The sequence below is a fragment of the Typopeltis vanoorti genome, chromosome 4 (assembly GCF_054136105.1).
Source record: "Typopeltis vanoorti isolate ZY-2024b chromosome 4, IOZ_Tvanoo_1.0, whole genome shotgun sequence".
Classification (NCBI taxonomy): Eukaryota; Metazoa; Arthropoda; class Arachnida; order Uropygi; family Thelyphonidae; genus Typopeltis; species Typopeltis vanoorti.
The window spans coordinates 26,240,721-26,254,517 of NC_143552.1; the positions used below are offsets into that span (position 1 = coordinate 26,240,721).

The window sequence follows — 13,797 nt, forward strand, 5'->3', positions numbered from 1 at the left end:
GATTTTAAAATATTAAATTTCGGTATTTTATGACTTTTTTTTTTGTAAATGAATTATTACAGAGAAATTTTTTTTTTGATTTTCAGATTAATTTAAAAAGAAAAAAAACCCTATTAATTTAGCCTGAAAGACAATTTTATTTTGTTTAATGTCAATTAGAAACATTTTAGTTTATGAAATAAGGGACGCACTTGTAAACTCTGCCTAGGGTGCGAAATAACCTGCACCGATATTGTGTACATGTGAGGAATTTGTTGATAATGATGATGAGGTAATGTGTCAGTGGATAGATGTGATAAATGATTGCTGCAGACAGCTGCTACATTCTCTTGTCATCTATACGAATAAAAAAAGCCATCTCGTCGGTTATTCCTGGGCGGATGTTTTTAGCCATATCCAAGTTTTGGAAATTAGCTGAAAGCTAGGCTTCACCTTCAGTCATCACTAGTCTCCAGCTCATGTCTGTATAATAAATTTCGCGACATTGGCGAAATCTATTGCGCCATCTCGTGATCTGAAATGCAAATACTCGGAATTTTCATATTCTGAAAGTCCACTAAGGAAGTATCGTTCTGAAAATTGCCGAAAAAGGAGTTTTTGTAGCCTCTGATGGAAATGAAACATTTTATTTCCCTTTCTTTCAACGAAATGAAGAACTACTCTTTACCTAACTGAGGGTGTAAGAATCTTTTATGTGTGTGTGTTGCTCCTCATTCTATATCCGTCTGCTTAGTTATAATGGAACCGGCATATATTGTGTATGTATAGGATGATAGGCAATGCTTTTCTCTGTACCTCTCGATTTCAGTATCCTATTGAGGATAACTCATCAGCAGTGTGCTCGGTGGACCAAGAATATATATATAATATATATTTATTTATTTTTGGTATGCCAATTTACGATCATGTAATAATGCAGTGTCCGCCAAGAGAAGTATTTTCACCCTTCGAGGATGCTGATGGTTAATAGCAATGATGAAATGCATATATATTTCAGTTTTATTTTGTGTTAAAATAAAACAGTGATATGTGGCTAATCAGACCTAAATGTAGTATGTCGAGTAATGCATAGCAGAGGAGTAGTAAAAGTTGCCAACCGTATTTTGCGTAATGGATACGAAGTTAATTGATGTTTGGACTAATGTTTGTGTACAATGAATGTTCAAATTAAGACACTGATTGGTAAGTTCATAAGGGAGACAGAATTTTCAAAATCAGTGTAAAAGTTGGTGTTATTTCGTTATATCATGCAACCGAGTGAAGTAATTATTTTGTTCACACACACAAGCCTCAATTCATGGGTGTTATAAAGAGCCCACCGGAAAATTCTAATTTTCTCTATGACAATGCGAGATTTAGCAGTACGTTAGTTTTGCTATTGTTTAGGAAAGTGTTTACTTTAAAAATATACGTTTATACACAGGTGCCCCTTGTTGAAGAAGTTTTAGGAAGATGCATGATTTAACAACCACTCCAAGTAAAAAATAGAACAAATAAAAAGCGATTTTTTAAACCTATTTTAAAGGTTTTTTGGATAATCAGATATATTGATTGAACCCATATTAAGTTGAGCTTATTATTTTTAGATAAAGTATTACATAATTTCATAATTATTTCAAATCACCATTAGTCATCTGTATTAGATGGTTTATACATTAGCAGACAGGTTTGTTATTGTGCATCATATTCTGTCTTGTAGTTTTGTGATATAAATGCAGCAGATGTGATCGTAGCAAAGGACCTCCCTCCTCTTTTTTATTTTGGTATATAGTTTTTAAGTTGTAGTGTTTTTTTGTCATTTGGATTGAAATTGCAGTTTATTCTCCGATTAAAAGTCTGACAGGGATAGTAACTCTTAAGGATGATTTTAAAATTCAGAGGAACAAATTATAGTATGGCATGGAAATCCAAAATTGAAAGAATTCATCAGTTTGACTTATGCATTTTAGGCCTTTTTAATAATGGTAGGAATGAAATTTAATTTATACACCTACTAAACATGATTATTTGAAACACGTGGTGGTGGAGAGACTCAGGATATGAGTGTTGGATGTCATCAGAGGATCAGACTATATCCAAGAGAAGATCTGTCCATAATCAAGTTGACCACATTGCATCTGTTTAGAGAGAGAGAGTGATCATGCAGTCTTGACTTGGGAGGTTGCAAAATATGAAATTTTTAGTTAAGGAGGGGTACATGTAGAACTGCAGGGCAGTGATTATGACAAACTTAGGAGACAGCTTGAAGCAGTGCCATGGCATATGAACCTGCAATGAAGGAATGCTAGTATTGCATTGGAGATTGTCAGGGTTAAAGGAAGCAATATCAGACTGTATACCAAATGTCAGAAGGATAAGTCAGATAGATGTTAATGGATGAGTAGTATCATTAAGCAGGAGCTGGGGGGTGGAAATGTTGTGGATGGTATCAGGGCCGGTTTTAGACTTGCTGAGGCCCTAAGCTATACAAAACCCAGAGGCCCCCTACTGTTTTAAATTACATCAGCTGGTCTTTTTGTTTTTTTATTTGAGGCCCTAAGCTGTAGCGTTTTTAGCTTATACATAAATCTTGCACTGAATGGTATATAAGGAGAAAGACAATCAGTAAGCCCCAAAGGGGGTATAAGGCTTAGGCAAGAAAGGTGACCAGCATGGTAAAGAATGCACAATGTGATTATAAGAAGAAATTTTCTAAGCTTATCATAGGAAATTTAAAAAGTTCTTTTGCTGTGTGGTATTTAAAAAAGAATGACTATGTAATAAGTGCTGATCTTAATAAGTGGACAGAAGTAGACAAAATTGTTGAGTTATTGAGTGACCACTTTGCAAAAGTCTATCACCTGCATGAGGACATTGCTGTGATAGAAACTGATGTGAGATTAATGAATACTTAGGATATTGCAAACTTTCAAGGCAAATGTGGCTTTATAATTAAAGCCACATTTGCCTTGAACTTTATAATTGCAAAAGAACTGAGATTGTCTATGACCTGGACGTTTAACTTAAATCTCAGCTCTAGTAAACTCCTATGGGAGTGGAAGGAGGTCAAAATAGTTCCTTTCTATAAAAGTGTCTCCAAGACTTAGCAAATTATAGACCACTCAGTATTTTATCTTGGGAGTTCTGGTATAAGTGGTGGAGGTCAAAGACATAATTCAGGAATGAGTGGATAAGAATATGATGCTCTATGTGGAAACAGTGTGGCTTTGTGGTATTCAGGGTTGTTATAACAGCATTCCAGCCAATTGGATAAAGGGAATGGCTACATGACGATACTGCTGAATTTTTCGAAGTCATTTGACAGAATACCACATAGAAATCTGTTATGTATGTTGGAAAAAATGGGAATAGATATGAAACTGAAGATATGGATACAAAGAATGGCTGATGGACAGATACCAAAAAAAGTAGGACATGGAGGAGCAAAATCAGAAGAAAGCTGTAGTGGTGTGTGGCAAGACTTTCTGCTTGGACCATTACTTTTTAATTTGTACATGAATGGTAGAAAATGATATGAAAGGAAATATCAATTTTGCCTTTGTACTGTTGTTTGCTGATGGGTGCAAAATTGAGTAATCTAATAGATAATTAATGTAGAGAGCTTGTGGGATAATTTAAATTGGCTGACAGAATTTTTTATTTTTATTTATTTTTTATTTTATTACGCGACACCTCCAGGGTGTCGCGTAATAAAATAAGAAAAGAAAATAATAAAATAAGAAAAGACTCATTAAGGGAGGGCACCTACCCTATAACTCTGTCTCCACCAATTCAATCAATCAACTACAACTAACCACAACTACACCAATGCCATGTACTGCCTGCCAACACTAGTATTTCCACAGACATCCATGCCCATGGTGGGATTTGAACTCACAGCATTCTAGCTGGGGAGCGGATATGCTAACTGCTCAATCAACCAGGCTGGCATAAGTGCAAAGGAACTGGGAAAGAGCATAAGTGCAAAGGAAAAGATAGTGGGTACCATTTTAATGTGGAAAGGGTAAAGTTATGCATTTTGGGATGAAAAGAAAACAAGAATTGTACTCCAGGAAATTAATGAAACTCCAACCAATTATCTCACCTTACAATAGATCCAACCCACTACATTTGGAGTACTCCATCTCTAAAAATATGTTTGTGCATTGATCTGCCATTGGGGCTTACAAAATGCCAGGTGCAACTGGCAGGTCATAAAAATTCGAACAATTTGCACCAACTACAGAAAACTGGGAGGAAAAAAAATGATATTTTTCTCATCAAGATGTTTCATCCTTTTTCTTTGAACCGGAGAAAGATGCATGGCAATTGATTTGTTGAATGCTATATCTTGATGAGCAGCCAAATGGATCAATACGGTGGAGAAGGTGGGAAAACTCAGAGTATCCACGCATAGGTAACATTACGAACTAACGGAACACTGGTGTATGACTGAATCACCCTTCTATCCGACCTACAATCTAAACAACCCTTCAGTCTCGCGCGTCGTGCATGGAACTCAAAACAAAATAGCGACATCTCACTTCTTCTCCGTCCGTCCAGCAAAACGGCAAAATTTGTAAAAGTGCTCCCATTCCACGAAAATACCGCAATGTTCACATCTGGATTGCTGTACTCAGGTCCAGTCACTTGGGTTTCTTAGGAATGAGGAAGTTGTGGAGAAGATCCATGATCTAGAGCAAGTATTAAGATGATGAGTGGTCTGTGGAATGTTTCCAATAGATTGATGAGTTTGCAGGTTGCAAAAGTTGATTGATTGACAAAAAAGAGGGGATATGGTAGAAACATTTACGTTACTGAAAGAGGAAATATTTCATCACTTGGCCAGGGGACGTTGGCATAACAAGAGGTAAATTGAGTAAGCGAGTGGTTAGCAAGGGTGTGAATACTAGGTTTTTTGAATGGAGAGTGGCAAATGAGTGGAGTCAGTTGTGAGTGCTTTGTCTGTTAATGGATTAAAGGAGAAGTATGATAGATATTGTGTGGATAGTTTGGGAAACAAAAATTCTAGAATACAGCGTAGAGTGGAGAATCATCCCAAGTATTTAGTGAGCATAACAGTGAATCACGAGTCATCTTTCAGTGTCACTAGTTCACTTTTATAAAGTCTTCTTAAGGCTTTTAATATATTTTTTATTTATTATTATATCCATAGAATCCCCCCCCCCTCCTCCAAGATATTATTATTACCCCTGACACCTCCAAGGACTCATTGAGGGAGGGCACCTGCTCTACAACTCTCAGTTTCCACCACTCAGTCTACCAACTACAGTGAACTGCATCATTTACACCAATGGCAGCTTAATCACAAACATAATCACAAACATCCATGCTTGCGTTAGGATTTGAACCTGCAGCCTTTTGGCTGAAGAGCTGATAGGCTAACCACTCTGACATCCAGGCTGCCTTCATACCTTCTTAAGGTGAGGACTTTAAGAAGGTATGATATCTTGTGAATTTACAAGATATCGTGATAGCACTACATAATTAAGTTTATCACTAGTTTCCTGTTAATGGTTTTCTTGATGTCATGATGAAAGAATATTTATATGGGCTATTTCAAATTAACATGTGTTAGCTAATCTCATATAGAGATAGCAAAGCATTTTCTTCCCTGAATGTAGGGTTTTTCATCCTGCATACAAGCAGATCAACACCAGGGCATACACAATTAATTGACAAAAGTACTATGTAGTTGGTGTAGTATGGATGATGAATCACGTAACTGACAGTTTTTGTAATTTGGAGTAGCCTCTTGTGATGAGTCCTTGGACTCCAAGTGGCATGCGATAATAATATATTCCCATGTCTTTGCTGTTGCTTGTTTTCTTTTTCTTGTAATGCACTGAAAACCTCTTCTGCATAGTATGTGATGGAGCAGTGTGTCTCTCTTTCTCTCTCTCCAGAGCCCTGATATTGCCTTAGTCACTCTTCTATGGATCCACATCACAATGAAAACCAAATGATCAAATCTGAACACAATAATCCAATTAGCACAACCACATCCTTATTCCTACATATTTGTGTACTTATAATCGCAGCAATTCAGTGTGTAGTGTTTGCAACATTTGCAATATGTCCTCTAAATTTCAGTCTACTATCAACCATCACTCTGAGATCTTAAATCTCATCTGCTTCCTACAGTATAGTGCCATCAGTATTGCACACAGTTGTATAGCTTATATCTTTGCACTCCAAAAAAACACCTTGCACTTACTAATATTAAAACTACAAACCCACTCAAGCTAAAAGTCTATTCAGATCTTCTGGAAGAGAATTAATGCCATTAGTGTGCTCCTTATAATTATCCCTAACTTTGCATCATTAACAAACAGCTGAAGATAACCAGTCAGTCCACATGATATATCATTTACAAACAAGTTAAATAGCAGGGTCCGAAGAACAGAACCTTGGGGGATGCAGCTGTTTACCGTCCTTTTTTTTTTTTTTTTTTTTTAAGACATTGCTCCATCAAATACTTCCTCAAATATAGTCCTATATAGCCCTGTGGAAATGTTGTTTGCATCCCTGCTGCTAGGCTGTACAAAGAAAGACTATCTTAAATTCAATTCTAGTTGATGACTAGTGGAACTTTTTCTAAGCCTTTCTTCAACTGGTTCTGAAGTTAGTTGATCTCTATCATGTGCCAACAGGTTTTTCATCCTGTTTGCACATGATAGAGAAAATTTCTTGAGTGTGCAAACACTCAAGAAAATTGAAGCAGGATTCACACTATTTCAGGCAATAATATATAGCGTTAGTGACAACAAGATGGTGACATTTGTCTGCTGTACCCTCCCCCCCCTCCCTGGATGCCAGTTAAAGTTATAGTCTTGGGCCAGATATTTTGTGATTAGCTAACAGATGAGGCTAGTTGCCCACTAGTTTTCAAAAGTTATGGCTAAATTGGTGGTGGGTGGTAGATGACATTGATAGTAGTAACGTTGTGGTTTGAAGTTGGAGAATTGAGTAGTAAGGGAAAACTGTGAGATGTATGTAGCTGAGAAGAGTAGATTGCCCTCCCGTGATGAGTCATCGGACTCTTTGGAGGTGTCATGCAATAATAATAATAAATCACCTTGCCTACTCCCTTTGAGGCATAAAAGGTGTTAGCTGATTTATTTATTATTATTATTTTACCTTTATCCTCAAATATGTACAGGGTGTTCGGGATAAATTTGACATATTTATAATTAATTATATTTTTCCGTAAGTTACATGTATTAACACACACTTCTCTTCATTTAAAAGTTTGGACCCTTCTTCATTCATATACAAGATGTCAGAAAGGATGGATAGCTGGAACCCACCTGAATCATGGAAGAGAATAACTTGTATCATGATGATTCGTGCCCGCCATCAAAATAAGGATATTACGACTGCTGCCCAATGCTCCCTGAATACAGTAAAAACAATCAGGCATGAACTAGAGACTTGCAATGGTGACTACGAGGATGTAGCAAGAAGAAAGATCCCTAGCAGACGATCTGATTGCGTTCGTACAGCAGAATTCCTCGCAAATCTGCAGGAACAGGTGTTGAAGAACCCTGGCATTGGAATTCGGGCTTTGTTCGTGGAGTTGCTAACTGTAGTCAAGCCCTGGATAACAAGGGTAGCCAATGGTAGGCCGTATGTATGGCAGCAGGATTCGGCCCCTTGCCACACCTCTGGGAAAAGTCAAAAATGGTTGTCTGAAACTTTCTACGACTTCACCAGTCCAAATGTTTGGCCTCCAAACTCCCCAGACCTTAACCCCATGGATTATTTTGTATGGGGCGCAGTTGAAAAAGACACCAATCGCACTTCCAGTAATACAAAAGCCCAGTTAATGGATAAAATTAAAACAGTTTTTGCGGCCCTTCCCAGGGAGACTGTAGCATCAGCTTGTTCGAGGTTCCGAAGCAGAATTGAAGCTGTGATCGATGCTAATGGTGGTTATTTTGAGTAAATCTTGTTGATAGTATTGTAATTAAATCTGCCTGTAATGTTTTTTTGTCAATTCATTAAATTTAATAGATACAAAGAAGATTTTCTTTTTCCTTACGAAACTGTCAAATTTATCCCGAACACCCTGTAGCTAATCTCTTTGGCTAAGCAGATAACATTCCACTTTCCAGCTTATCAGAGCCCTGAGGTAGTTTGAAAAAAGTGTCATGTTTGGTCTCAGAGAGAAGGTTTCTAAATTATCTAATACTTAGCCTTCCCTCCTCTTACAATACTAAGGTGTTATAAATTTACGCTAATGTGGGGTTCAGATTAACCTAAAAAAAACCTTGTATTGCAGTAAATGTGAGGGTACTCAGTTATATAGAACAGTTTAATTGCTTGTCATTTATAATATATCCCACAAGTTGGTTGTTATTTTATATCTTTTGTAACTGCCCTCCCCCTCCATCCTTAATAAAGATTAATTTCAGATCAGATATGAAATATGTATTACATGTACAGCACAATAAATGGGTAATGTGTAATAAATTATCTTATTATTTTGACTCTAGATCTATGTCATGTCGTTATTTCATATAGTCTTTCTATAAGACTATATGAAATAACGTTTCATAAATTCTGAAATTCTGAATTTCAGAAATTCTGTGTTTAATGAGTTTCTTGCTGTATACACTTACATTTTCTATATTCTATCCTTTTATCTTATTGACATGAAATTGTTATCTTTATATTACAGAGATTATTATATATTTTAGCATAACACACAAAATGGCAATAGCTAGCTTACCTGGTATGGAATTTGACCACAGCTGGCCAGAAAGTGCTGAATGCCTCACTTTAGATTTTGGTCCATTTGAAACAGTACACAGATGGAGAAGAATGCCAGAATGTGATGAGTTTGTTGGTGCCAGGTATGTTAATTTTTATATATATTATTATTAATCATTTGTTTAGGACTTCCTTAAGGTCAAAGCTAAATAATTTGGAGGGGACCTTTACATAGCCTGTAAGAAATGTGAGGAATTGACTAAGGCTTCTAATCCAGTACCCAGTCCTCGTCCTCATCTTCATGTGATGGGTTCCATTATTAGGTATCCATCTCAGTATTGGATGAATGAGGATGTAGTGGCAGTTTTGGACTTAGCTGGCCAGTCTTTATTCTGTATTGGTTTAAATCACAAGCTAATGTGATGGTAAACAGGTTCAACAAAATCTCCACTATCTTTTTCAGGGGAACTAGGAAGTCAAAAGTGAGCCTGGAACAGCCTCAAGCTCTTTGAATTTGATATTGTTCTAGTAGCTCACGTTTGACTAAATATTATATTGTAAATATGAAATCTACTGGGGAATTGGAGAATGAGACTTGTACCCTGTAATGATACAAATTCTAGTAGGGAAGAAGCAGAAGAATGTTTTGAGTTATTGTTTAAAGGAAAATCATTTCTTTGTTGGAGACTTAAACATCAGAGAATAAAATAAATTCCAGACATATAGAAGAGTTTGGGGAACATTTAGAGATAAAGAGTACAGCTAATAATAATGGAGAGTATTTCCTGTCTCCCCCCCCCCTCCCAAGACGTAGACTATGTATTACTGACATCATTCCCTAACATGCATAGATTTACAAGGAGGGAAACACACAAGAAGTAAAAATCATATTGATTATGCTATTGTTCAGTCTATCTTCAGACCGAGTTAGAATATCTACACAGAGAATTTCAAATATGGAGTGATTATCATGTAATCTTGAGCAGGATAAAATGAGTATTGCATGTATCAAAATTTTAAAAAGATTGAAAGTTAAGCAACTTTCAAAGATGACATAGACATATAGACTCAGATATATAAATCTTATTGGAGTAAAAGAAAAAGAGTTTGAAAATGGGAATGAAATCTTAAAGACTTAAGTGTCAGAATCTGAAGAAATTACTTTGATTCATCCAGGAAGGTATCTGACTCATAAAATTTAGAGGTAGTTCTGAAAAAGGAAAAAAAAAAATTAAAGTTCCAGGCAAGTATGGCATGTATCTGTGCCAGAAAAATATAAGTAAGCCATGTGTAGAAGTAGGTAAACAAGTAATGAGAAGATTTTATATTTCAGAACACTATAACTTTTATGTTGCATAATGTTCTGGAAGCTGCTGACAAATGTAGAAATGGAGGAAAGATATATATAAAAAAAGGAACAAAAATGATAAAAGTGATGTAAAAGCTGAATATAAGAATACAGATACACCACTGATTTTCCAGCACCCTTCGTTCTATAGCTTTGTCAGACTAGCAGAGGTCACATAATAATAAATTATCAGTACATTTCTTACGTACTAACTTCACTTTTTCCATATCTTGAAAGTGTCATGGACCACTACAAACTTAAAATAAACAAATACTAAGTGTGAATTAAATACTTCAATGAATATGTTAGTATAAATGCTAGTACAAGCTTATTAGTATCTGGGAAACAGGATTATTAATTAAATGGGTAATAATACTGGTTTATCAGTATAGTACTGTTACACCCTGATAACAAAGAATGTAAAAATTTCAGTTATCATGGTGTAACAAGAAAATAAAAATATAAAATCCTATGTAAGTAGCTAGCACAAGATATTTAAAGACAGAAAATATGCTTGCATCCAAGAAAATTAATTATAGCAGAAATTGTTTGATTAACTAAATAATAAAAAAGGGATTCTTATTACAAAAAAAATAGGGAAAAAATAGGTTAAGTAAGACAAAGAAGATTAGAGATAAGAATTTGTATGTGAGAGGCTAGTTTAACACTCGAAAAGAGGAGATTAAAATATTGAAGTAAAGTCTAAAAAGGGGATTAATTTAGTGTAGAGGCTAGCTTAAAACAAATGACGATCGCTCAAGGTCAATTCCCAAAGTGAAATGTCGTCACGTGAGAGTCGCATGCAAGGGACAATAGCATGTTTTGGGCAGAAAAAACACAACTTTAATTGGTGAATGAGATCGACTCCAGTGGGGGGGGAAAGAAATTGAAGAAGGTGTCGATAGGAGCCATGCAGATAAAAGGGTTAGGACCCCCCCCCCACAGGGTTTTTTTCCTCAGAGTTTCTTCACGAATTTTTCGTATAGGTAACACGGGTTTACCTGAGTGACGGCGTAGGAGTTATCTCCATCCGACGCAACAAGGAAACAAAGTGTGTGGGAATTCGATCCCATATTCCTATTGCACGAGACAAGGAATTGTCTATATATCTCATCATCCAGTACTCGTATCGAGGGAAAGAAAATCCATATAGAAATCCATGCCCACGTGATGAGTTCCATAATGATAGAATAGAAGATCCTGTGTATGTGTCCTTTATTCAAGCACAAAAGGTATAGATCGTGGAAACCAGGGTTCATCCTAGAAAGGTACTGTAAAATCTTGTATCAATTGAAATTGTATATAGTTGCAATCATTGTTAATTACTGGACAGTCGAAGGTATACTAGGACTTTAGTACAAATCAGAGCAAAATGAGAGTAAACTAGTTTATATTATTTGATAAGCATTCATCTGCTAAAGAATTATGTATGCACATGGTATTTCATATGAGAGTGTCTTAAAGGTCAAACATATGTATGGGCATAGCGAAAGGATAGTTTAACCTACATTGTTTTGTTTTGTAAGTTAGATAAGGTAAACTGAATATAATCATTAATGTCCATGGTATTATAGCAATATAGAGAATTCTGACTAGTATAAGGTTAAGTAAAGTGTTAATTTGTTCCAGGATTATATGTGTATATTTATATGTATAAAGTCTGTTATGACGGCAAGATCGCAAATTCCCATATAGGATTTTTGCCCTAATACTTATATTTTGCTTGTGTAATTTGTAATTTTATTCTTAGTATTGAATTGTGTTTTATATAATAGAAATTGAATTGTACCATGTTTAAGATTTTAAATAAACTTTTGTTCATTAATAATACAGTTGTCTGAAATTGCTGCTTAATGCACCACTTGAAAAATGTATGAATCTAATCATGCGGAAAATTAATGTATTAAGTTACGAGATAAAGGGTCACTACTGCTTAATTGTTTCACACTCAGACATATTTTTGTAATTGCTCCTTGTTTTCGAATTATATATCTTAAACTAAATGTCCTGAAAGGTGCAGTATAATATAAATATTAGGAACACTAAGGGGAGGAAAAAGCTTAATTATTTGAAATTTGTATTATCTCGTGCATAGTTAAGTTTTGAATAAAGAAAATATAGAGATTCACTTGAAAGGATAAAAGAAAGTTTAATAATCGTAGATAGGGACACAACAGTACTGTATAGTACACTATTAATGAAACCAAGTTTATTAAGCTGTTTTCATTTATACTGTTGTTCTGACACATGCGTGCACACACACACAATTTTTCTTGGCTTTGTTTGTAAACTTTTCATCTAAACAGAGTTGTTTAATGTGCTTTGATGTAATTTTTCATACTTCAAATGAAGATTCATTAGCTCTTTTCCATGCTGATGGTGCAATGCTCTAGCCCTTTGATTAATTCATCCTTCAACTCAGTTAACTTATCAATGGCAAGTTTTCATCTACATCTGTTTCATTTTCATCACTTTCATTGTTTTTATTAGGATTCAGACCAATATCAATAATTTCAGGCTCTGTATAGGGATGAACAACAGGCATGTCTTGGTAAGGGTTAATCCACTTGGCCAGATTTTCTTCAAAATTGCAAAATTATTTATTGGGAAGAGTTTTTCACTCTTCTGGTGGGCCTACAGATGTGTAGTGTGCTCATGCTTCAGGAACAAAAAAACAAAAACAAAAAACCTCTTTTTTTAATCATTCTGACATAATCTTGGTAGTGATCCACAATATGTTATAGGGTAAATTTTAACTCCTTTCAAGGTCCTATAGCATTTAGTTTTTCTTATCACTAGTGGTGTACATCTGTGCCTGCTTACTGCATTTGATCATCCTAGGAGAGTGACTGTATCCTTATATTATCTGAATCTTGTGGGCCCATCTTTGTCCTCTCCTATTATTATTCTTCATATTGTGCATCACCAATATAATGCAGTTTCATCTGCATTTTGAACTTACTCTGGACCAATGTGCTTCTTGTTTCTATCTAACGAGTAAAGGTTTATCAAATTTGGCCACATACTTGGTAGCTACTTTGTGGTTTATGGACTGCCTTTCATCACATGCATGTGTGCGTGTGCCTAATTAAAGAACTTTATGTAATAAGTGCTGCCTAACAATTCCAGCCCATCACTCCAGCATGATCATGACATCACTGATCATACTCAGCACTTTTACCCTTTTCATAGTTTTTCTGATGTTCATTTGCTTCTTGAAAAATTTCACTGTTTTGTCCTTTTGCTTTTTTATATCAAAACTAGTTAACAAACCAGTTATCACAAGTATAACACATTTTCCTCACTTAAACGTTATGGTCAAGTTGTTTCAACACTTCTACCTTATCTTGTATCAATATGGACTTGTGCTTATGCTTGACTCTAACCATAGTTAGAGTTAAATTTAAGCCAAATAAGCTTAAGAGTCACTCAAAATCATGGTATCACCATCAACACCTGCAGATGTAAATAATTAAGTGATAGTGTGGTACACAACAACAACTGTGGTAACCCATATAACTATTTAAGGGAATTTGAAGTGGGCTCTAGTAATTTTGTCTGGAGGTGCTGAACCATCCATTGCTCAATATTTGATGATATTACTTTGAAAAATTATTAAATGAGATAAGCAGTGATAGAACAGTGGTAGAAAATATTTGAAAGAAATGCAGTCAGAAGTTCAGAAATGTACAAAAGTAGAAAGCATCTCTGCTTTCCAAATCAACAGGCTGTTA

At 35.4% G+C, this 13,797-nt stretch overlaps 1 protein-coding gene across 3 annotated transcripts in view; it reads left to right on the forward strand.

Annotated features, from left to right (window-relative positions):
* The first annotated feature begins 297 nt into the window (after window positions 1–297).
* Window positions 298–13,797, forward strand: part of Lztr1 (Leucine zipper like transcription regulator 1) — a 510,326-nt gene continuing 496,826 nt past the window's right edge. For all 3 annotated transcript variants that reach the window (XR_016548176.1, XM_090391043.1, XM_090391044.1), the window contains exons 1-2: window positions 298–1,182; window positions 8,703–8,858. Coding sequence is in view for 2 of the 3 variants with exons in the window: in XM_090391043.1 (XP_090247169.1) it covers window positions 8,716–8,858 (143 nt within the window). In the remaining variant the exon portion in view is untranslated. The remainder of the gene's footprint in view (window positions 1,183–8,702; window positions 8,859–13,797) is intronic.